Consider the following 24009-nt stretch of genomic DNA (forward strand, 5'->3'; position numbering starts at 1 on the left):
AGGGGACACTTAGATAACAGTAATACATGTCTACACGAGAGCAAATTACTCAGGCGATAACTCACAATCAGAGCCCTCATATAACCCTCGCATTGAATCCCTTCTCGGGTTGCCACCACTTACCCTTAGGGGGGATTTAGTGGAAAGTGTCCATTTTATTATGACTCACGCGCTCCGTCGAGTCGCCAATAAGCATAGACTATCGCTCCCCGTCGTTGTTTACCTTCGGATTCATCCACTCTCGGGTTTTAAGTCACTCAGCATCCTGTTATTATTTGCGATTTGCCTTTTACACTTCCTGTGCCCTTTATTCTTGGTTCTGTGTGTCTCTGGAATTATGGAAAATCACCCCCGTGCCACTTATCGGCTCCAGTCAGCCAGCGGGGCAGGTCTCGGAAGTGAAAAGCGCTCCGGGGTAAAGTAGGCAAAGGCTCCAGTAGGTGGATGGAAAGCAGGTAATGTGAAAACACAGGATTGGTGGATGCCGCTGGGCATACAGTGCCTGAACAAAAGAGCTTTTCTGAATCTTTTCATTTGAATCCAACGTTTTCCATGCACATTGGGGAAACAAAACGCACGCTGGCTGATGCACACACCATGAATAGGTTTGTGTTTGTTCAGTGAGTGTACATTTTCACCAAAGTGTCCATCTTCAACACGAGGTGTTTTGAGTCCATTGACCGGAGGTAGGCGGGAGCGGTTCCCTTTGCCGCACGGTATGCCAGGTCGAGGGTACAGGCTATTGTTGCCCGGGAAACAGCCCGTTTACTCTGATTGGCTGAGTTGCCCCTCTGGAGAGCAATTTTTTTTTTTTTTTTTTTTACATAAAGCGACACTGCCACTCCCCCTGGTGCCCCCGCGGTTGAAAAACGTCACACTAAAGTGCTCCTTTGAGTGGCGAAAACTAGAGGAAGTGCCCCATTGGTGCCCTTCCAATGGTCTAAACATGACCATGTGCCCCCACAGTCGAAAAATCTCAACGTGCCCTTTTGAGTTGCGAAAGTTTTTTATACGTATATACTTTTATATATTCTGATTCTGATTCTGATATAAGGGGGGGGTGCCCTTTTTCCAGGTTAGAGCAATAGCCCCTCTAAATGTCCGTGCACGGCCCTGCTTTCAGGTATCTCTCATTAATCACAGGCTTATCTTACATTCCGACAAAGTGTATTTTATACGCAAGGTCTTGTGTGAGCAATACGGTATTAGTATTCAAATTCATACACTTCAGGGTTCTCAAATTGACTATTTTGGAATTTGGTTAGATAACAGGCTCTCTTCTAACGCCCGTGGGGAACACCTTTTCTAAAAGGTTGAATGTAAAAATTGGTTTCTTTAATGGAAACAAATCGTGCGCCTTTCTATTGCCAGTAGGGAGACCACCGTACATTCAACAATTATGTCTGTATTTGATTACGGATATGCCTCTCCCTTCACCTTCAAACCCCTCGATGCTGTGAGTCACAGCGCACTGCGTCACCGGAGAAGCATTCCTCACTCACCATAAGAGATGGCCTTCTTCAAAATGCGTCACATTTTATTTATCTATAAGGCTCTGCTTATGCTTTTAAATACAGCATACATGGTACTAGGTCACATGATTACTTAGCATTAGATACGCCACATGTAAATGGTGCATTTATATAGCACTTTTATCCAAAGAGCTTTAACATTTTTGTACCCGTTCACTCACACATTCACACAGAGGCGACGTGGAAGGTGTGAACCTGCACATCGGGAGCAATTAGTGGTTAAGTGTCTTGCTCAAGGACACATCGACACGCTGCCCGGGAGGAGCGGGAATCGAACCGGGAACCTTCCGACTATCAGACGACTGCTCTACCTCCTGAGCCATTGTTGCCCCTAACATGGAAAAACTAAATATTATGCCCCATACAGATAGAATGAACCACAGAAAACCTTGAAGTTAGAACATTTCATACCATTAGAATAGTTTAAAGTTTTGAACTCTGATATTTTAGATGTCGCTTGTACTTGTTTTAATTGAATTAATAGGGCTCGGGAGGTAGAGCAGTCGTCTGGCAATCCGGAGGTTCGCGGTTAGATTCCCGCTCCTCCCGGGCAGTGTGTCGATGTGTTCTTGAGCAAGATACTTAACCCCTAATTGCTCCCGATGAGCAGGTTGGCACCTTGCATGGTTGCCTCCGCCGTCGGTGTATGAATGTGTGAGTGAATGGGTTAAAATGTAATTGTAAAGCGATTTGGATAAAAAGCGCTATATAAAAAAAGTTGCCATTTACCATTTACCATGATATACCTGTTTGTTGACTTGTTTGTTTTTATGTCTATTGCAGGCGTGCCAATCATGGCCCGCGGACCAATTTTATATTACTTCAAATTGTCCCTCAAAACGTCCTATATGCCCACACCTTACGACAGCAACGCTATCATGGGAACCAAGTGCACCGGGTAGGAATGGAACCATGGAGGTGGAATTAATGTTTTCATTATGCAGACCAAGCAAGCGGACTGTTACCTAGCAACAGACATTTCCTGCTACTGTAGAAGACATGGCCACACAGCAAAGAAATGTGAAGTCGACAGTGAAGACGGAAAGTTGAACACGTTTTCACTGAAAGTCGAAACAGGTTGCATTAGTCTCATTTGCCTATAGAGACTGTCGCTGTTACAGTTCAATGTGAAGAGACATTACGAGACTAAGCATAATTCATACCAGCGATTATCCTGCAGTGAACAGGTGGAGAAAGTGAAACAGCTTGAAGCTATAGTCTAGCCCAGTGGTTCCCAAAGTCGGGGTCGCGACCCAAAGGTGGGCCGCGAGCAGCCACGAGAGGGCCACGAGATGATTTAAAAAAAATTAAAAAATTAAAAATCCATTTTAAATTTTTTTTGTCAGGCCACTGAACTTAGAAGCAGGCCAGGACAGTGTTTCTAGTTGTATTCTAAAATTCTATTCTATTGTATTCTAAAATGTGACTATATGGTTTTATATTAACTTAATAAATAAACAAAAACGAAAAATCTACTTATTTCAACGAACATTTCAAACTAAATAACAGATTATGCACATAAAACGCTGAAAACAACCGAAGCAACAATAGTATTTTAATGAGGCTATTATTATTATCATTATTATTTTGCAACAAGTTAGCCCTCTCATAAATAGCACATATAAATGAATAACTAACTTGAACTAACTTAATAGGATTGAAGTGATATTTGGCTTAAAAAATCGATCGCCTGGCAAAAAAAAAAAAAAAAAAAAGCCTGACGATGTGCATTGGGCCGCGGCTCTCTGACGCCTTATTTTCTGGGTCCCAGCCTGAAAAGTTTGGGAACCCCTGGTCTAGCCTCCCAGCAGCGGCTTTTTACACAGGTGAACGAGTCAAAGGAAAGCACTACCGTGGCTAATTATGAAGCAATTGTATTAGAATAAAATAATATAATTTCCCCATATATTTTTTTGCCGAAAATATAGCTCATTACCTTTTTTTGCTCGTTATCAAGGGTGCCAATCATTTTGACCTTAACTCTGTAACTGTGCAACATTATGGGTCTGGACTGGAGTGGAGAAACCTGGCTATAATAAAAACCTAGAGATAATTCAGGATATTATTCACCAGGATGATATTTGATCTTCAACCATTGGGCGAGCATACTGCTGTACTGGACAGTATATTTCCATTGTTTTTTAAATATACATTTTATGTTCCCCTGACCCCAATTTTCCTTGTTTCCTTGTGTTTTTTGCCTGAAATAAATGTTGTCTTTTCCCTTTCTTCTGGGGCTTGGTTTACAAACATGTCACATTTTTCACCTCTTATCAATTTTGCAGGTCTGGATATACAGTAGAACTGACACTGAGTGAATATGGCACAGCCCCACCTATAATATTTTTCACCAGCCGCCACTGCTACCAGGACTAGTTATGAAGTGGCGATGCTAATAACTAAACACTACCAGGGCTAGTTATGAAGTGGTGATGCTAATCACTAAACACCACCAGGACTAGTTATGAAGTGGTGACGCTAATCACTAAACACTACCAGGGCTAGTTATGAAGTGGTGATGCTAATCACTAAACACCACCAGGGCTAGTTATGAAGTGGTGATGCTAATCACTAAACACTACCAGGGCTAGTTATGAAGTGGTGATGCTAATCACTAAACACTACCAGGGCTAGTTATGAAGTGGTGATGCTAATCACTAAACACTACCAGGGCTAGTTATGAAGTGGCGATGCTAATCACTAAACACTACCAGGGCTAGTTATGAAGTGGCGATGCTAATCACTAAACACTACCAGGACTAGTTATGAAGTGGTGATGCTAATCACTATTAAACACTACCAGGGCTAGTTATGAAGTGGCGATGCTAATAACTAAACACTACCAGGGCTAGTTATGAAGTGGTGATGCTAATCACTAAACACCACCAGGACTAGTTATGAAGTGGTGACGCTAATCACTAAACACTACCAGGGCTAGTTATGAAGTGGTGATGCTAATCACTAAACACCACCAGGGCTAGTTATGAAGTGGTGATGCTAATCACTAAACACTACCAGGGCTAGTTATGAAGTGGTGATGCTAATCACTAAACACTACCAGGGCTAGTTATGAAGTGGTGATGCTAATCACTAAACACTACCAGGGCTAGTTATGAAGTGGCGATGCTAATCACTAAACACTACCAGGGCTAGTTATGAAGTGGCGATGCTAATCACTAAACACTACCAGGACTAGTTATGAAGTGGTGATGCTAATCACTATTAAACACTACCAGGGCTAGTTATGAAGTGGTGATGCTAATCACTAAACACTACCAGGGCTAGTTATGAAGTGGTGATGCTAATCACTAAACACTACCAGGACTAGTTATGAAGTGGTGATGCTAATCACTAAACACTACCAGGACTAGTTATGAAGTGGTGACGCTAATCACTAAACACTACCAGGGCTAGTTATGAAGTGGTGATGCTAATCACTAAACACTACCAGGGCTAGTTATGAAGTGGTGATGCTAATCACTAAACACTACCAGGGCTAGTTATGAAGTGGTGACGCTAATCACTAAACACTACCAGGGCTAGTTATGAAGTGGTGATGCTAATCACTAAACACTACCAGGGCTAGTTATGAAGTGGTGACGCTAATCACTAAACACTACCAGGGCTAGTTATGAAGTGGTGATGCTAATCACTAAACACAGAAAGCCTTTAGCTGAGGGTGTCTTTGTCAAAGACTGTGTAGTGAAGATGGTGGATAACATTTGCCCTGAAACGAAGCAGGAGTTTGCAAATGTTTGCCTTGCTGATCGCAACACTACGGCACAGAGTATCTAAGACATGTCCTCAGACATCAAGAGACAAGTGAATAGCAGGGGGGCGGATTTAGATGTGTGTCCCCCCCCCCCCCCCCCCCAGCCTGCGATGAAAGCACAGATGAATATGATGTGAAAATTACAGCATAACCACTTGACATCCAGACAATGGGGGGTGGATTTATTTTAGTGTCTTCAGTTCTACATATAATTTTAGTTTGTTTGTTCAAGTTCAAGTTGAAGTTCATGTTCTTTTTATTTGTGAAATACACAACAATACAGAGGCATTGCAGGTAATACAATTATTGTGTTTCGAGCTCAGACTCAACAGTGCGTAGTTATGAAACAACAATGAATACAAAAATGGTAAGAAATGGTAAGAATGGTAGTAGTAGTAAGATCAAATAAAATATTAAATGAGGTAAAATTGTCAATTATTTACAGAAAGTGTCTTGCGTATAGTGTATGTGCATGCTAAGGTGCAGTGCAGAGTGTGTGTGTGTGTGTGTGTGTGTGTGTGTGTGTGTGTCCAATAACAATACGTAGTAGTAGTAGTATGATAAAATAAAATAAAATATCAAAATGAGGTAATAAATTAAATTTTTACAGAAAGTGTATTGCGTAAAAGTGTATGCATATTAAGGTGCAGTGCAGAGTGCGTGTGTCTTGTGTGTGTGTGTGTGTGTGTGTGTGTGTGTGTGTGTGTGTGTGTGTGTGTGTGTGTGTGTGTGTGTGTGTGTGTGTGTGTGTGTGTGTGTGTGTGTGTGTGTGTGTGTGTGTGTGTGTGTGTGTGTGTGTGTTCAATAGTTTTTTTTTAAGAGGTGTGTGTTCATGATGTGTGATCATGTAATGTTCACATTGATGACAGACCTGCTGAAGGTCTTATAAGGTGCAAAAACCTATTTAATTTTCAGAATGAAACGAAAAGAGTTACCCAATTTGTGTAAAAGGTTTGGACACCCCTGGTCTATTGTAAATAGGTTGATCTCGGTCTCATGTGTTTATTTTACCTATATAAATAAAAGATCAATCAATTTAGAAATAAGGATTGCAGTAATCATCTATTTCTAACGTACCGTAAACCATAGTCTTGATAAATCCTTGTTGCTTTGCTTCAAAACATGTTTGAAGAGGGAAAAATTGCCAAAATCTTGATTTGTGAATATATAGATTAATCTCCATTTAACTTCAGACTAATGTTGATAACTGTAGTATGATAGGATAATACATCATATTCCAGGCAACAGAATTCAAAAGTAACTGCAAGCGATCCAATTACATGACTGGAGTTGGGGTAAATCAGTGGATTAAGCAGCAGGCAATATCTAATCTATAATGACTTATTGTACTTTTCAAAGAAAGCCACCAGCACTGATGGTCTGAAAGTGCAGATAAAACCGCCACATTAATCACCATGTGACAGGAGGAGCATTAGAGTTCCACCGCTGAGTGGCAGCGGTGAAGATGATTTAAACACTCTGAACAGGTGCACCGACTGAATGCCCCACTAGGGGCAGTAGTGCTGTGTAATTATGTGGTGCCTGTACATTTACATTTTGTCATTTAGCTGACGCTTTTATCCAAAGCGACTTACAAGTTCTGTACGACAAGTGAGCAGGAAAGGTACGACTCTTTCAGCTCAGTAACAATGATCAAACAGTGCTGAAACTGTGCTGCAGTATTGAGTGCATAGACATAAGACATATTAGTATAGTAGGGTGAGGGCATGGTAGTATAGGACAGTAAGAAGGTTAGTGTATTTAAATATATATATATTTTTTTCAGATATTGATTGAAGAAGTGTGTTTTTAGTCAACAGCGAAAGATTGGTTGGGATTCGGCTGTCCTAACTGTGGTGGGAAGTTCATTCCACTGTTGTGGAGCGAGGACTGAGAATATGACCCTCCCGGAGCTCGGATAGGCGTGGGTCTGAAAATCTATTAAATCTATTAAAATATTGTATTCTTTCATGACTAAAGGTGTTTGATCATCAAGGATGGTGTGGTTGAACTCGATCACAATCACCCCTATGGACCGTATAGTATTGCAGGCAGGAGTCCTCTGATGTAAGTTGGTACACTTTAATTGAACGATTGAATGGTAAATAATCAAATTTTGGTAACATTCTCTAAAGGTGCTTCAAGTGGTATTCTTTTGTTAAAATAAGTGTTAAATAGCTCTACATTCTGACAGCAATCACTGATATAGAGTGTCTGGTCAGTAACATGTACATAACGAATAAATCTCTTGAATCTTGAATCTAACATCAGCATCCGTGCTCAGCGGACCTATACCCTGGGTACCAATTTACCTCTCGTGCCAATTCTCCCTCCCTTGTCCTGATCGTTGCTCACATATGCCCCCCACTGGCCGGTTGTAGGGAGGATAGAAGCCTTGCATCACATGTCCCCTCCGATACATGTGGAGGCAGCCTGTCACATCTTTTCACCTGCCAGCGCGGACTCTCATTTGGCGAGGTGTAACGTGTGGGAGGCTCACACTGCCCCCGCCATTTTCCTGACTTTGCTATGCAGGCGCCCCAACCGACCTGTAGGAGTCGCTGTTCACAACGACCAGACTACCACCCTTCGACTTCCCACCCGCTAACTCTGCGAATTGAGTTAGTATGACGGCCAGGCCCAAGCTGGAGGCAACGCCGACACCTGGATTCGAACCCGCTGTCTCTTGCGTTGGTGACGAGCGCAATGTCCGCTGCGCTCGTCAAGTTTGTTTATTAATTATCACAATAAAATACATGTACTTTACGGTGAAATGCTTGGTTCTGTATGAGCCACTGAGAGTGTGCTTCATACAGTAAACCTAAGTAAGAAAGTAAGTAAAAAGTAAGTAAAAAAAGTAAGTAAAAAACATGGTGGATAAAAAGAATACGGCCACAAAAAAAAATGCTATTTCTTCAAGCGAGATAACTTTGTTTTACTTCTGTGTCATTCACATTTCATGCTCTAGAAATGAGAACGTAGTCCGGTAGAGTGGTCAGTAGAGGTCATATCGGGAGCGACAGTGTCTCAGGAGGTAGAGCGGTCGGCTGGTAATCGGAAGGTTCCCGGTTAGATTCCTGCTCCTCCCAGGCAGCGTGTCGAAGCGTCGCCAGACACTTAACCCCTAACTGCTCCTGATGAGCAGGTCAGCACCTTGCATGGTCGCCTCCGCCGTCAGTGTGTGAACGGGTGAGTGAACGGGTGAATGCGAGGCACAAGTTGCAAAACGCTTTGGATAAAAGCGTTATATAAATGCAGTCAGTTTGTTTGTGTTTCATGCAATGCGTTTTCTCTTGTTCAGCCCATCTCGGCACACCTCGGTGAAGAAGCAATATTGAAAAAGTTACATAGTGTAGGTTTAAATTAGTATTTTAATTAAATGTCCACTTCCCAGTAGAACCGATCACAGTTCTTCCCTATAGTGCAAAGTGAAGGTGTTTATTTGTTTAATCGCTTGTGTGACCTGCCCAAGGCAAAACAATACAATATCAAAACACTTTTCCAGTTCCCAAAAGCAAACAGTTTGAGAAACTCTGAAATGGACTCCGTTACCGACCCACTGTTGTGTGAGGACATACTGTAGCCCATGCAGGGTGGCTCTCCGTAAAGTGTGTGGTGCAGTTTAACATAACGCCAATTCAGTGAATTCGGGCTCTTCATGTTTAATTACTTAATGGAATCTGCAAAAACTCTTGCAATCGTCCACATTAATGTATTCTGCTGAATCATTTTTTTTCCACTAAAATCTATAATTATTATAACATTTTCATATCCCATACATTTTTTACACTCAGTTTTATAGTATTCCTTGTTAATAATTCATCATCAGAGATTGGCATCTCTCATTAAAAAGACTGCTAAAAATGAATGCTAATCAGGGTCCATATTATTCTATTTGATCATTCATTTAATATTTATGAATGTCTTGAAATTAATTAAATAAATGCCCCCTCTTAATTCGTATTATTTAATAATAATTAAAAAGGAATCACAGTAATAATATCTTGAACACATTTGAAAAAAAATATTATGATGAAAAATAAATAAATAATATGATTAGATCTAGATTAGATTCAAATGTATTGTCATTATACAGCACAAATACAATATAACGAAAATAAGTTTGGCATCCAACCAGAGTGCAAATGTAACATTAAAGTGCAATAGTAATATACAATGTACAGGTGATTAAACTGGGTATAAAATATATAAATGAGTACGACTGAGTATAGTGCACATGAGATGTATACAGAGTTGTAGTATTAATGTACAGTGATACAAGTATAAAGGCAATGTCATAGTAAGTCATACTGGCCAGCAGCATAACTATTTTACAGTAAAAGTAGGTCAACAATAACTTTCTACTACTTCTAATGTTCTGATGTTTTTGTGTATCAGTGAGATTTCAGATTTCAATGTTTCAATATTTATATTTATTAATTTATTTGCACAAGCACTAAATGCACTTGGGACAATGATGGTATGTTATATATTGGGACATTGGGACATTGATACTTTATTACTTTATTACTATATTACTATTATTATTGACATTATTATTTTGCACATGTTATATCTTATGTTGTATGCCAGTGGTGATGTTCCTAACAAATTTCGTTGTACCAACAATGACAAATAAAGATCTATTCTATTCTATTCTATTCAAAACATCGCAGGCTTGCAAGTTTGAAAGTGCAAAATCTTCATTGATCTACCTCAAAACTTAAAAACGTGTAAAGTACACTACTTGAGTAAAAGTACTTTGTTTCTTTCCATCCCAGGGCAGTACACATACTGTAGTTGATTTTAGGGGGATATATATTAAAAAAGTATTCTTTATTAAAATAATTTATTAAAATATTCTATAGTATCACCTTTACAATGAATGAGATACAACTAAGGTGGATCTCCCAGCTCAAACAAACGTTGTGTTGGTCCACACAGGGTATTTTCAATGCTGAATGATAATTTCACAAATATTGATTGCACTTAAGTCTGAACTGTTCCTAAGGGCCTGGTCACATTGATCCAGGTGGTGTCTGTCTACATTTAGTTTTTAATTATTTTCCAATGAGGATTATCCATTTGTCGGGCAGGGCTGACGCAGAGTCCGGCTCCACCAGACTTGTATACCTGAGAGGATGAACCTTTGGAATTGACAGATATATCACCGTCCGTAGCCAATTTAAAACAAACCAGGGGACGGAAATACTTCCTGTCTGTGTTCTCCATTTTGTGATGGATCAGTGTAGCCACTCCAAAAGAGTTCAAACTGTTCCTGGCATTTGTGATTTATGGTTTTGGACTTTCATTCCAGTAGGACTAAGAATGATCTTAATGTTTTTCCAGCACCATAATAATGCTGCTAGTCTGACAGGTCAGACACATGGAAGCTTGTGTACGTGCCATTCAATAAAAGTGCACATTATGATGATTTTCATTCACGCTAACTTGCACACACAGAGATAGATATATATATACACATACACATGTATGTACGCACACACACAGACACACACACACACACACACAAACAAAGAGCCAGAAGAACACGTACATATACAGAATGATATGATATACAGGGTCACAGAAGAAGAGCGGATCTGTATTTACTGTAATATTGATATTGAGAATGAGTTTCATTTTATGTTTTATTGTCCATTATATTATGAGTTGCGTAAAAAGTTTTGACAGCTGTAAAAATCTTGAGTTATATTTCGTATTGGCATCGCGTCCCGCTCTTAAGCCATACCGAGATATACCTCATCTCATGTACCTAATGTACTCCATCAACGAATAAACCAAAAATACACCCGCACCTGCCAGGCCCCGCCCCTACTGCCGTACTATATTAGTACTGGGCATGGCCACCACTCACTCTTCCTCTATTTTTGTTTCCATCATAGCGGATGCAAGACGCCCTATGCAACTAGTTGATATGAAAAGTTTAGATAATATTGAGTGCTTACGGAGATTTGCTTACCCCTGGAATCTTCGGGGTATGTTCCAACGACACGTCGGGTCTATTCTGATGTTCCCTCGTCTTGTGGCAGCAGATCGAGGAACAGCGTGCAAGGTTGGCTATCGAGCCGGCTTGCACACAGGTAGGCCCTGTGTCATCAGGCATTGATGCTAGTGTTAGTAATGCTGGTTTGTTTTGTTACACAACCGAGTTGTGTGTCGGCGCCAGGGGCGGGATGGTTTGGTGAACGTTCCACTGAAGTGGACGGGTTACAGGCGATCCTGGAGCGTGCTGCTAAACACTAATGCTAACGCTAATGCTAATGCTAATGCTAACACTAATGCTGAAATGCTGGGCACTGTTCTACTGTTCCCCGCTGTGGGATGTTGCCGCTTTTCCCTCCTCTTAACCGGTTCATTGATGAAGGTCAGTCGGTAGCTAATGAGTTGGAGGCAGGCCTTCACCGGTCATGTCCGGTCCGGGCTTGGGGGTTTACCTCAGCCGTACTCAGGGCCTCAGGGCTACCGATCGGCTCTTTGTCTGTTACGGTGGTTCTCGTGCTGGTAAGGCACTATCGAAACAGCGCCTGTCCCATTGGTTGTGCGAGGGCATTGCCCTTTGCTACACGTTGGCCGGGCTGGCTCCCCCTGGGGGCGTCAGGGCGCACTCCACTCGTGGGGTGGCAGCCTCTGCCGCTCTGCTGGGTGGGGCCTCGGTGGAGGACATCTGTGCTGCAGCTTCATGGTCCTCCCCAGGTCCCTTCGTAAGGTTTTACCTCATGGACATGACCGGGGGTTCTGTCTCCCAGGCGGTTCTGAGGTCTGTGGCCTCTCCTGCTTCCCGTCCTTTGGTGGGGTAGCAGGGGTGTGTGGGTATGGGCCACAGTGTGTTGTGTCACACGTGGTTCCGCCTGTGCTGTGTGTTCAAGGGGTTCTAGTTCCCTCTTGTTCGCACTCGGGTGGAGTTGACTGCGCCCCCTCTTCATTAGGAAGGATGGGGTGACGGGACTCCCCTCCCCATTGATGTGGGCTTACGGGTCCTCAGGGGGTGCATCTGTCGGGCCTCGCGTCCACTCTACCCCATATCTCGGTATGGCTTAAGAGCGGGACGCGATGCCAATACGAAATATAACAACAGGTTATGTATATAACCTAGTTATATGAGTACTGGCTAAGCGTCCCGCTCTTAGCGTGCCCTGAGTTCCCTTGGGGAAACTTTTCTTTGGAAACGATTTTTTCCGAGGAAGAGTGAGTGGTGGCCATGCCCAGTACTAATATAGTACGGCAGTAGGGGCGGGGCCTGGCAGGTGCGGGGTGTATTTTTGGTTTATTCGTTGATGGAGTACATTAGGTACATGAGATGAGGTATATCTCGGTATGGCTTAAGAGCGGGACGCTTAGCCAGTACTCATATAACTAGGTTATATACATATGTCGTTAATGTGGTTGAGTGATGCAGAAAGACTAAAATGGATTTTTGATCACAGGGTATTTGCACTTTCAGAATATTTAGAGAAAGCTTGGGATAAACGTACGAAAAGAACATAATATGTGATATATTTATTTTGGCCTCTGATGGTGTGCATGGTGTAGCTTACAAACCTTGGGAAGTGATTGTTATATTCAATTATCGTTTTTGGTGTAAAGGATGGGTCGAAAAAAAAATTCATTCATTCATACGTAAATGGCTGCATTTATATAGAGCATTTATATAGAGCTTTTATCCAAAGCGCTTTACAGTATAGGCTGCAACAAGCATTGTCTCATTAGATAGTGATGTCGTACATTTGGTGTCAGTTGTGCTTGTGGTTAGTCTGACAGAGAGGGGGACTGGAGAACTGCAGAACAAGCTGTAGCTCACGTCCCCCTGCTGCTGAGCAGTGGTTTGCTAAAACCCAGCGTTTTGTACAAGAATCAAAGCTTTGTCAGGCCGGGGAGAGCCTCACAAACACCCTGTGTTCACGCATCAACCCGAGACTGCTGTTCATCGACTACAGCTCAGCATTCAATACCATAGTCCCCTCCAAACTCATAGCCAAGCTCAGGGACCTGGGCTTGAACTATGACCTCTGCCAGTGGGTCTTGGACTTCCTGACGGGCAGACCCCAGGTGGTAAGAGCAGGCAACTGCACCTCCTCATCCATCACGCTCAACATAGGGGCCCCCCAGGGCTGTGTTCTGAGCCCCCTCCTCTACTCCCTGTACACACATGACTGCGTAGCACAGCGGAACAACAACACCATCATCAAATTTGCTGATGACACAGTAGTGGTGGGCCTGATCTCTGCCAACGACGAAAGGGCCTACCTGGAAGAGGTAGAGAACCTGTCACAGTGGTGTCAGGAGAACTGCCTCTCCCTGAACATCAGCAAAACAAAAGAGATGATTGTGGACTTCAGGAGGTCGGGGGTCAAGGACTACAGCCCCCTCAGCATCGACGGGGCACCGGTTGAGAGAGTGAACAGTTTCAAGTACCTCGGAGCCCACATATCCGAGGATTTGACATGGACCACACACATTGACAGTGTTGTGAAGAAGGCACGACAACGCCTCTACTTCCTCAGGCGCCTAAGGAAGTTCCAAGTCAGTCAGAAGATCCTTAGGAACTTCTACTCATGTACAATAGAGAGCATCCTGACTGGCAACATCACCTCCTGGTTTGGGAATAGCACTGCACAAGACCGTAGCAGACTACAAAGAGTGACACGTTCAGCCGAACGCACAATTGGAGGGGGGCTTCCCACCCTCCAGAACATTTACAACAAGCGGTGCAAGGGGAAGGCTAAGAGAATTATTAAGGACTCGAGCCACCCGAACAACTGCTTCTTTGAACTGCTGCGGTCAGGCAAGCGATACCGGAGTCTTAAGGCGAGCACAGAAAGACTCAGAAGAAGCTTCTATCCCCAGGCCATCAGGCTGCTAAACAAACAATAAACACTATGCAACAACCATCAAATGCACACAGCACACACACCCACACGCACACACTCACTTAAACAAACAACACACTGCAGCACCCACTCTCCACACTTTAGATCACACAAACACACTTTATATTTATTGATAAAGGATTTGCACTACAACTCGTACACCTACTGTAAATTGTACCTAAATTGCACCTCATCCTATTTCTGCCTTGCACTATATAGTACTGTATATTAGTACACTACACAGTATTGTATATTATATGGTAACTCAGTTACGTCTACTCTGCATCGAACATTGTACATATGTCTATACTGAACACTGTGACCTCATTTTTTTTACTTCTAATTTACATGCTATACTATGTTATTTTATTTCATACTTATCTTGTCCTGCACAGTCTCTGGAGCGTAACAGTAAGAAGCATTTTGTATAAAAGTATTCTGTACTTCTGTATGACAACTATTAAAGAAACTTGAAACTTGACACTTTATGATAATGTATGTTCTCAGAGGATCCAGCGGGGGGAGATGTTCAAGAAGGTGGTGATGGGGAAGGTGGATGGAAAGAGAGGAAGTGGAAGACCAAGAAGAGGCTGGGTAGACGACGTCTGTGATTGGAGCGGAGTGAGAGGCGGAGTCGCGGAGTTGGAGAGAAGAAGTGGGGACAGAATGGGTTGGAGAGTGATAGAGGCAACCTTCGGAACGAAGAAGCCACCTGATGATGATGATGATGATGATGATGATGATGCACGTTTAGATAATAAATACTGGCACCCGTTTCAAAAGGTGGGTAAACTCTATTTTGGTGAGTAAACCGAGTTTTGGGTTAAAGGGGACATGCATTATAAATGGCCTTTTTCTGTGTTTAGCATGGTTTTATAGTAATATGGGTTAGTATCAATGGGTCTGTGTCTCTAATGACCACATTGACTCATCTGTCTAGTCTCGAGTTCACAAGATCCTCCCTCACTCAACTAAGCTGTTCTGATTTGACGGTTTTGCTGACGTGAATATTGCACTGATTTGCATAACTAACGCCCCCTCTATGGTTGACAGCGACAGCAGAGCGAGTGGAATTATCTTCACTTCCTCAAACAGAGCGAGGCAGACAACGAGCGAGTGAGAGAGAGAGGCAGAGAGAGAGATGGAGAGAGAGAGGGAGAGAGGGAGAGAGAGAGAAATTAGCTTCTGTCGGAGAAACAAACCGCTTGCGAGGAAGCAGCAGTAGCACACACTCATTTACACACAACCTGGATCTGGCGGGGAAGCAGCAGTAGCACATACTCATTTACACAAAGTGCTTATGGGCGGAGCCAGGCCAACACAGCCTGAAATCCAAAGGGAGAAAAATGTGGCTTTTGAGTACTTGATTAGAAATATAAAACAATGCATTTTTTTTTTTATAAAAGCTTACAGATGTGTTCAATAGACTCACAGGAATTGTGTAAAGTTGCCCAAATAGTGCTAGGAATAGCAATGCATGTCCCCTTTAAGGTTTACGGTCCACTATGTCCCCAGCATGAGGGGCTTGAGGAGTTCCCTTACAGAGAAGCCACAATTTCACGTGTATAATTTAATATATTTCATATTGTTCAAGGAAAAAGAATCCAACGTGACACCCTGAAAATGACACATCGTATTTGTGTAAATGTAAATGTAAAGTGTTCCCAAACCACATTGGAAATAACCAAGGGTGTAAAGTACTTGAGTAATTGTACTTTGTTACAATACTTAAGTACTGTTTTGCGGGATTTGTACTTTACTCGAGTATTATTAGGTTTGTATACTTGTACTTTTACTCAATTACATTTCAGAGAAAAAAACATACTTTTTACTCCTTACATTTAAAATGCAGACCTACAAAGTACAACGTACAAATCCTGCAGGTCCAACAATCCAACAACAATAGTATATATTTTGTTTCTCTGGCCGAACTAACATTAACGTTATTAATCCTGCGGCTGCACTTTAACACTTTCCGTGCCAGCAGGGGGTGCCAGAAATAGGTGCTTGAGTGCCAACGCTGTAGTCAATGGAGGGCGATCATATTTGCGAACGCATAAACTATATCTTAAATTATGGCTATGTGTCTAATACGCCCGTCGCTTATCAATGACTTGTTTGCAGTCAACATTGTCGAAACGGATTGTTTTTTAATCAGCTCATTTCCGTTTTATACCATTTTGAAAAACACTCGTTTTTTGAAACTTTCAGAAAAAAAATATAATCTGCAGGAATCGCGCTTTACTGGAATATACAAAACACGTTGTCATTTTTCGGCCTATTTATGAATTGTTTTCAAATAAGCGCTAGATTATCGATAGTATATGTGTACTTATGCACGCTATAGAAGCGGGCTGAAAAAGACTGGTAAAATAGATTCCTTACCTCAGATCAGATGTTCTCCAAAAAGATTATTCCAATTCCTGATCGCCATTCCAAATATCGATCGCGTTTATTGATCCAATGCTGGGTCGTCGAAAGACATATTCCACGCTGTTCTGATGATGGGCAATGAATGGGACCGGCTCAGATTACATGCCTGACAAGTAAAATGTGGAATCCGGACTCTTTTTTTCCCATCCATTTCATTCAGTCCAATCCAATGGGGTGCAATACCATCCGGAGAGACGATAGCGGGCGGTATTTTCCCTGTTCGAGCTCAGACAGATCCCCACTGGTAACGTGAGGCTAGATTGATGAAAAATCTATGGAAATCAATAATAAAAAAAATAACAATTAAAAACAAGATTTCTCGTCGGTTGGCACTCAACGCATGGCATGAACTAACGAGATTTCTCGTGGCTGGCACTCAAAGTGTTAAAAACAGCCAATCAAATCTCCATCAATGGAAAATGAACCCGCCCATACCCATGTTGATTGGTCCTTGTGCAAGACTAGAAAGCGGGGATCTTTGCTATCAGAAGAATAGACGCAGTCAGGAAAAAAGTTTGTACTTTTACTCAAGTGTGTGTTTAGCCAGATACTCTGACTTTTACTTGAGTACGATTTTAAGACGGTATACCCATACTTTCACTTAAGTATAATTTCTGGGTACTTTTTACACCCCTGGCTATTCTCGGCCCTCGTTCCATAGCGGTGGAACAAACTTCCCACCCCAGTCTGGAGAAAAAAACACACCTCTTCAATCAATAATCTGAATCAATATTGTGATTCTAAACATCTCTGCATCCAGTGGTTTGGTTGGGGTTAGCAGCCTGTAACGGAACGTAGACCAATCGCAGCCACTCTTATTGTCTGGGACCAAATACGGCCACGCCCCATTCCCAGTAAAAAGTGGGAATCTCTAGAATGTGTTTTGGGCGACGGTGTTTACGGAAGTGCCTCTCAAGGTGACGATAGACAACACTTTCTGTTGTCAGTAGATGGCAGCATTGGTTTAAAATTAAAAGGTGAAAATGTTGAAAACTACAACAATACATTTCCCAAGACCCTTAGCACAGGTCACAGGTCACCGGGATGCGTCTATTCTTCGACGTGATCTGAACAGCGGTAAACTATTAATGCAACCTCAGCATAGCAACCGCGAATGGTAAACTAATGATCTTAACAAAAGTGCGCTGGTAGCGTTACATATGTTTGTCTAAAGGGGGACATATGGTACAATTTAAGATTTTAATGATAATCAGCATATAAAGGACAACATGAAGCATCGTTAATTTGTAAGAGACCTCAATGAAAACGGCGCAGGGTAAGTAATATTCGCTATTGTTATGAAAATGTGATAGAATCCTATAAAAAAATGGGGACGCATTTGGTCACCGTGACGGTTAGTATACTCACTCAAACATTCGTTGGCGTGTTCTCCGGTGGCCCTGGCCCAGGGCCGGTCCTGGTAGAACGGGTGGCACTGTTGGCAGTCGACCCCCGCCGTGTGGTGCTGGCAGGCGCAGCTCAGCCTGCCGTCCTCCCCTTCGACGCACTCGCTGGCGTGGCCGTGGCACTTACACCTGCAGGGGACGACACGCACAGATGAGAGAGAGAGAGAGAGAGAGAGAGAGAGAGAGAGAGAGAGAGAGAGAGAGAGAGAGAGAGAGAGAGAGAGAGAGAGAGACGCACTCGCTGGCGTGGCCGTGGCACTTACACCTGGTGGGGACGACACGCACAGATGGAGAGCTATGTGATGGAGTGCACATCTGCATGTACGGGTCTCTCTCTCTCTCTCTCTCTCTCTATCTCTCTTGTTCCCTCTCTCTGTCTGTCTGTCTGTCTCTCTCTCTCTCACACACACACACACACAGAGACGGAGAGAGAGAGAGACAGACAGAGAGAGAGAAATAGAGAGAGAGACAGACAGAGAGAGAGAAAGAGAGATAGAGACAGACAGACAGAGAAAGAGGGAGAGAGAGAGAGACAGACAAAGAGAGAGAGACAGACAGACAAAGAGAGAGCAAGAGAGATAGACAGAGATAAAGAGAGCGAGAAAGAGAAAGAGACAGACAGAGAGAGAGACAGAGAAAGAGAGAGAAAGAAAGAGAGAGAGAGAGAAAGAGAGAGAGAGACCGAGAAAGAGAGAGAGCACGCAGGGAAATGAACAGGGAGGCCCATGCATGAGAGAGGGACAAATGAGAAGGTATATTTTCACGGTGAGGGTTGTCACTTCCCATTACGTCTCACTGCAGCAGCATATAAACACAGCGAGAGAGATGAGGTGGAGTGTTCACCCCTTCAGTGACTGACGAGTCCACTCCCCTGTGTGCTGCTCAACCACCACGGTCCGCACAAGACCGTCTCGGCGTGTAAACAACTACACCGGCCGGAGTGAGCGCGTGTGTCACTGTGCGCGCGTGTGTGTGCGTGAGTACGAGAGGAGAAGACCAAGTGTGTGTGTGTGGTTTGTCCTCTGCGTGTACACATCTGATTCGTTTTTGTTTATGCGTGCTGTTTATGTATGTGCACGGCGTTGTTGTGCACTCCTCCTCGAAGTATTATCTTTCCCAACCAGCTGAGGAAAAGCAATATGCTTCGTCTAGAAGCGTAATCTATCAAGTCTACGTTCAGCCAACGGATAGCTAATGTCTGCTAATTCCCCTCTCCCGCCTCCTTGAGCATTCTCAAAGCCGGTCCCTCTCCCGCGGAGATACGCAGAGGAGGCGGCGGCGTCTGCGTCTATATGCCTGGCTCCGCGCTCCGCTGTTTATACATGGCTCTAGTCTCCGACTGCCTGCCGTCGCGGAGCTTCGATGATGATGGTGATGGGGGACGGGGACTTGATGATGATGATGATGGGGGACAGGGACGTGTGTCACTGAGAGGCTGCCTCTGTCAAAATTAGCCAGCTGTCCCGGATCCAATCCTGGGTTCCCTGCAGCTCTCAGACGACGACGTGGGTTATTTCTGTTGCTGCCGGTTTGAGGCGACAACAACAACAACACACTCACTATAGGAACTCCAAAGCGCCTCCAACACACGCGCGCACACACACACAGACACACACACACGCGCGCACACACACACAGACACACACACAGACCGCGGATCGCTCAGCTTAGAAGAGGCCGCGAAGTGGAGCCTAAAATACTCGGGAATAGAATATAAATGGAAATATAAGCTCTCAAGACGAGACGACTTGAGCGCCCCGTGAACCTACAGTACGCCAGATAATATCCGTGGTTCTATTCTGGTTGAGGGAGAGATCAGTAGGCAAGTGTGGAGGCATCTCGTTCGTGTAAGGATGAAGGAGCAAGAACAGCCGAAGCTGTCGCGCTAAAACTCCAGAAGAAAAGCCGTAGACAATGTCAGTGTCTATGTCGGAGGAGGATGGATCATCATAACCGCTGTTGTTGAAAGACGTAGATTCGTCCGACAGACGACTAAAAGCAGCGTGTGAGGGAGTGGCTGGGTAGCGCAGTGAGTGGACTAAGCACTCGCCTACCACCGCAGAGACTCTGGGATCGAATCCAGCTGTCAGCGGTACCTCCGGCTTGGTCCGTCGTCCCTATACTAACACAATGGACCTGTCTCAAAACCCTGCCCCCTTTTCTTGATCCTCCAATCACAGCTGTCGCTTACCTCTGACTTCCTCGTACAAACGTTTGTACGAGGAAGTCAGAGGTAAGCGACAGCTGTGATTGGAGGATCAAGAAAAGGGGCAGGGTTTGAGACAGGTCTATTGGACAGTGTTAGCGAATGGGAAGCCGGTGGGGTTATGTGTCCTGGTCGTTGTTAAACTGCGACTCCTACTGGTCGGGCGGGGCGCCTGTTCAGCAGGGAGGGGATTTGGGGGGAAATAGCGTGAACGTTCCCCCAGTGAAACTCCTCGCTGTCAGGTGAAAAGAAGGAGGAGGCATGTGGTAGTTCTACACCCTCCCCAGGCCGACAGTGGGGCAGTGCGCACTGCACAGCGACCAGGAAGGGAATTGGCATAATGACTCAATTGGGATGGGTGAAAAATACAGATTTTTTTTTATCTCACCATCGAAAGCAATGAGATTCCATTAGTCTGGAAATCTGCCCACGTCCTCCCCCTGTTGAAAGGGGGTGATCCCTCATCCCTTAACAATTACAGACCAATCTCAAAGTTGTGTGTTTTAGCCAAAGTCCTTGAGAAACTAATAAGTGAGCAGCTAAAAGATTTCTTAGACTCACATGGCCTGCTTTTCCAAGAACCAGTCAGGTTTCAGAAAGAAGCACAGCACGATCACTGCTACTCTTAAAGTAGTCAATGATGTCATTGAATCACTGGATTCCAATCAATACTGTGCAGCTCTGTTCCTAGACTTATCCAAAGCCTTTGATACGGTTGACCATGCCATTTTATCGAAGTGTCTACATAAAACTGGTTTATCTAGACAGGCTGAGTGGTTTTCAAATTACCTGACGGATAGATCACAGTGTGTACAGTCTGCTGGTTTATCATCCTCTTTCCTCCCTGTACTTAAGGGTGTACCACAAGGTTCCGTACTGGGACCTCTACTGTTCTCCATATATGTAAATGATCTTTGTATCGACCTGTCTAATGCTGCTTACCATTTCTATGCTGATGACACAGTAATTTATTGCTCATCTCCCAGTGTTGTGCAAACGATGGAGTTCTTGCAATCTGCCTTTGACATTGTTCAGTCACATTTTACCCAGCTTAAGCTAGTGTTAAATGCTGGCAAATCAAAGTGTATGCTCTTCTCAAACGGGAAGAGACTCCCAGCTGATCTTCCCACACTTACTGCTGGAGGGACTGACATCGAAAGGGTTGCTTCCTACAAATATCTAGGCATTACTATGGACGAGAACCTTACTGTACGTTTAAATCTCGTTACAGTGGACGAGAACCTTACTGTACGTTTAAATCTCATTACAGTGGACGAGAACCTTACTGTACGTTTAAATCTCATTACAGTGGACGAGAACCTTACTGTATGTTTAAATATCTAGGCATTACAGTGGACGAGAACCTTACGTTTAAATCTCATTACAGTGGACGAGAACCTTACGTTTAAATCTCACATAGACAAACTTGTGTCAAAGCTGAAGCTTAAACTCGGCTTCTTTTTCAGAAACAGGTCCTGTTAAAGTTAGAGATTCTATGTAGGATTGCAAGTAACTGTCTAACTGTACACAACTGTTTCCACTGACTGTACATAACTGTTTCCACTAGAGGGCGCTATAGGCAAAGCCGCTAATGCTACCACCAGGTGGAGAGTATTTAAGGAGATGTCTCCTCCCCCTCTATCTCTTTCCCACCTGCCTCTCACGGAGAGGAGAACTCATGTACTGTTGCCTTGCCATGTAAATAATAAACCACGCCGATTAAAGGCTGAAGGTAGAAACCATGCCTCTTGACCACATTATTGTCGCCCCATAGCCAGACTCTGTCAACAGGTCCTGTTTTTCACTTAAAGTGAGAAGTCAACTGATCTCGACCACCTTCTTACCACGACTCGATTATGGTGACTTACTCTACATGTATGCACCTGATCAGTACCTTAGAAAGCTTGATACTGTGTACCATTCTGCCTTACGCTTTGTCACGGGATGTGGAAATCGAGTGCACCATTGCACCCTATATACCATTGCAAGTTACCCATCTCTACAAAAATACGGCGATTTTCTCGATGGCTCTCTCTTGTGCACAAAGCTCTGCACCTAAGTGTGCTTCTGTGCACGAAGCAATAGTATGCCCTTCGTTCTCAAGCTGCTCTAACACTGGAAGTTCCCCATATGAGAACTGAATTGGGAAAAAGGGCTTTTAAATATATGCTGCTCCTTCATCCTGGAACAAGATACAGGAGGACCTACAATTACCAGGACTGGTCACCCTCGGAGAATTCAAAGCCCTTTTAAAATCCTACGAACTCAGTTCCCTCGGACAGTGCAACTGTGTTTGATCATTTGCCTGTTTGATAACTTGCCTGAAATTGGAGCTTATTGCTGTGAATGTTTTATCTGTATTTTATTGTGATGTTCTCTTTTTATGTTGAAACTTTCTGCTGCCTTGCTTGGCCAGATCGCTCTTGAAAAAGAGATTTTAATCTCAATGATGCTTATCTGGTCAAATAAAGGATTTGATTGATTGATTGATTTGAAAGCAAAAAAAATAAATAAATAAAAAATTAGCAAAAACAGCCGAAGCTGTGGCGCTAAAACCCAGAAGAAGAGCGTAGACAAACAGCGTCCATGTCGGAGGAGGATGGATCATAACCGCTGTTGTTCCAAGACGTAGATTCCTCCGACAGACGACTAAAAGCAGCGTGTGTGCGACGACATGATTACTCTGTCACAACTTCCCGAGGTCTTTTTCGTCCCCGTCCCCCCCACCAGCAGTGACAGTTTGAAGGGGAGTGCAGTATTGTAAGCGGAAGCGGTGGGTGGGTAATACACCGGGGCTAACATGCTGTCGTGTTTCGCCCCCAGGTGTCGTGACATTGGCGGGTCATTTGCCCGCGTCGCCGCGGTGATCCTGAGCGGGGGTGACAGGTGTCCGTTCGCGTTTATGCACTTTGTGAAGGCTTCATCTCGACCACTTAATCGCCAACTTCCTTCTGCGGTGCCAAGGTACACGACGCTTGGTCCTTGCTTGGCACCACGTCAAGTTAGATTAATGTGAGGAATAAGAACCGGATATCTGCAGGGAGGTAGGGAGGGAGGGAGGGAGTGATGGAGGGAGCGATGTACGGAGGATTATCCTGTTCTCATCTGACGGAATCTTGGCAGTCGACAGGATGTTCTATCAATCTTACAATCTGCTCTCCAGGATAAGGCCAGCAGTGAGTTGGGCTGACTGTTGTGTAAACAGGGAAGGACGTGTCTTCTCGTCTGTTTGCATATGTGTGTGTGTGTGTGTGTGTGTGTGTGTGTGTGTGTGTGTGTGTGTGTGTGTGTGTGTGTGTGTGTGTGTGTGTGTGTGTGTGTGTGTGTGTGTGTGTGTGTGTGTGTGTGTGTGTGTGTGTGTGTGTGTGTCTCTGTGTATTCGTCTGTTTGCATATGTGTGTGTGTGTGTGTGTATGTGTGTGTCTGTGTGTCTGTGTGTGTGTGTGTGTGTGTGTCTGTGTGTGTGTGTGTGTGTGTGTGTGTCTGTGTGTGTGTGTGTGTCTGTGTGTGTCTGTGTGTGTGTGTGTGTGTGTCTCTGCGTGTGTGTGCGTGTCTCTGTGTGTGTGCGTGTCTCTGTGCCTGTGTGTGTCTGTGTGTGTGTATGTGTGTGTGTGTGTGTGTGTGTGTCTCTGCGTGTGTGTGCGTGTCTCTGTGTGTGTGCGTGTCTCTGTGTCTGTGTGTGTCTGTGTGTGTGTGTGTCTGTGTGTGCGTGTCTCTCTGTGTGTGTGCGTGTCTCTGTGTCTGTGTGTGTCTGTGTGTGTGTGTCTGT

General features: G+C 43.9%; 1 protein-coding gene across 1 annotated transcript in view; it reads right to left on the bottom strand.

Moving 5' to 3' along the window:
• lamc3 (laminin, gamma 3) overlaps window positions 1-24009 on the bottom strand; it is a 183066-nt gene that overhangs the window by 149750 nt on the left and 9307 nt on the right. Inside the window, 1 exon segment of the mRNA XM_084324803.1 lies at window positions 17997-18163. Within this exon segment, the coding sequence (XP_084180929.1) occupies window positions 17997-18163 (167 nt within the window).

This window comes from Notolepis coatsorum (assembly GCF_963971535.1).
Source record: "Notolepis coatsorum genome assembly, chromosome: 11".
In the NCBI taxonomy this organism is placed as follows: Eukaryota; Metazoa; Chordata; class Actinopteri; order Aulopiformes; family Paralepididae; genus Notolepis; species Notolepis coatsorum.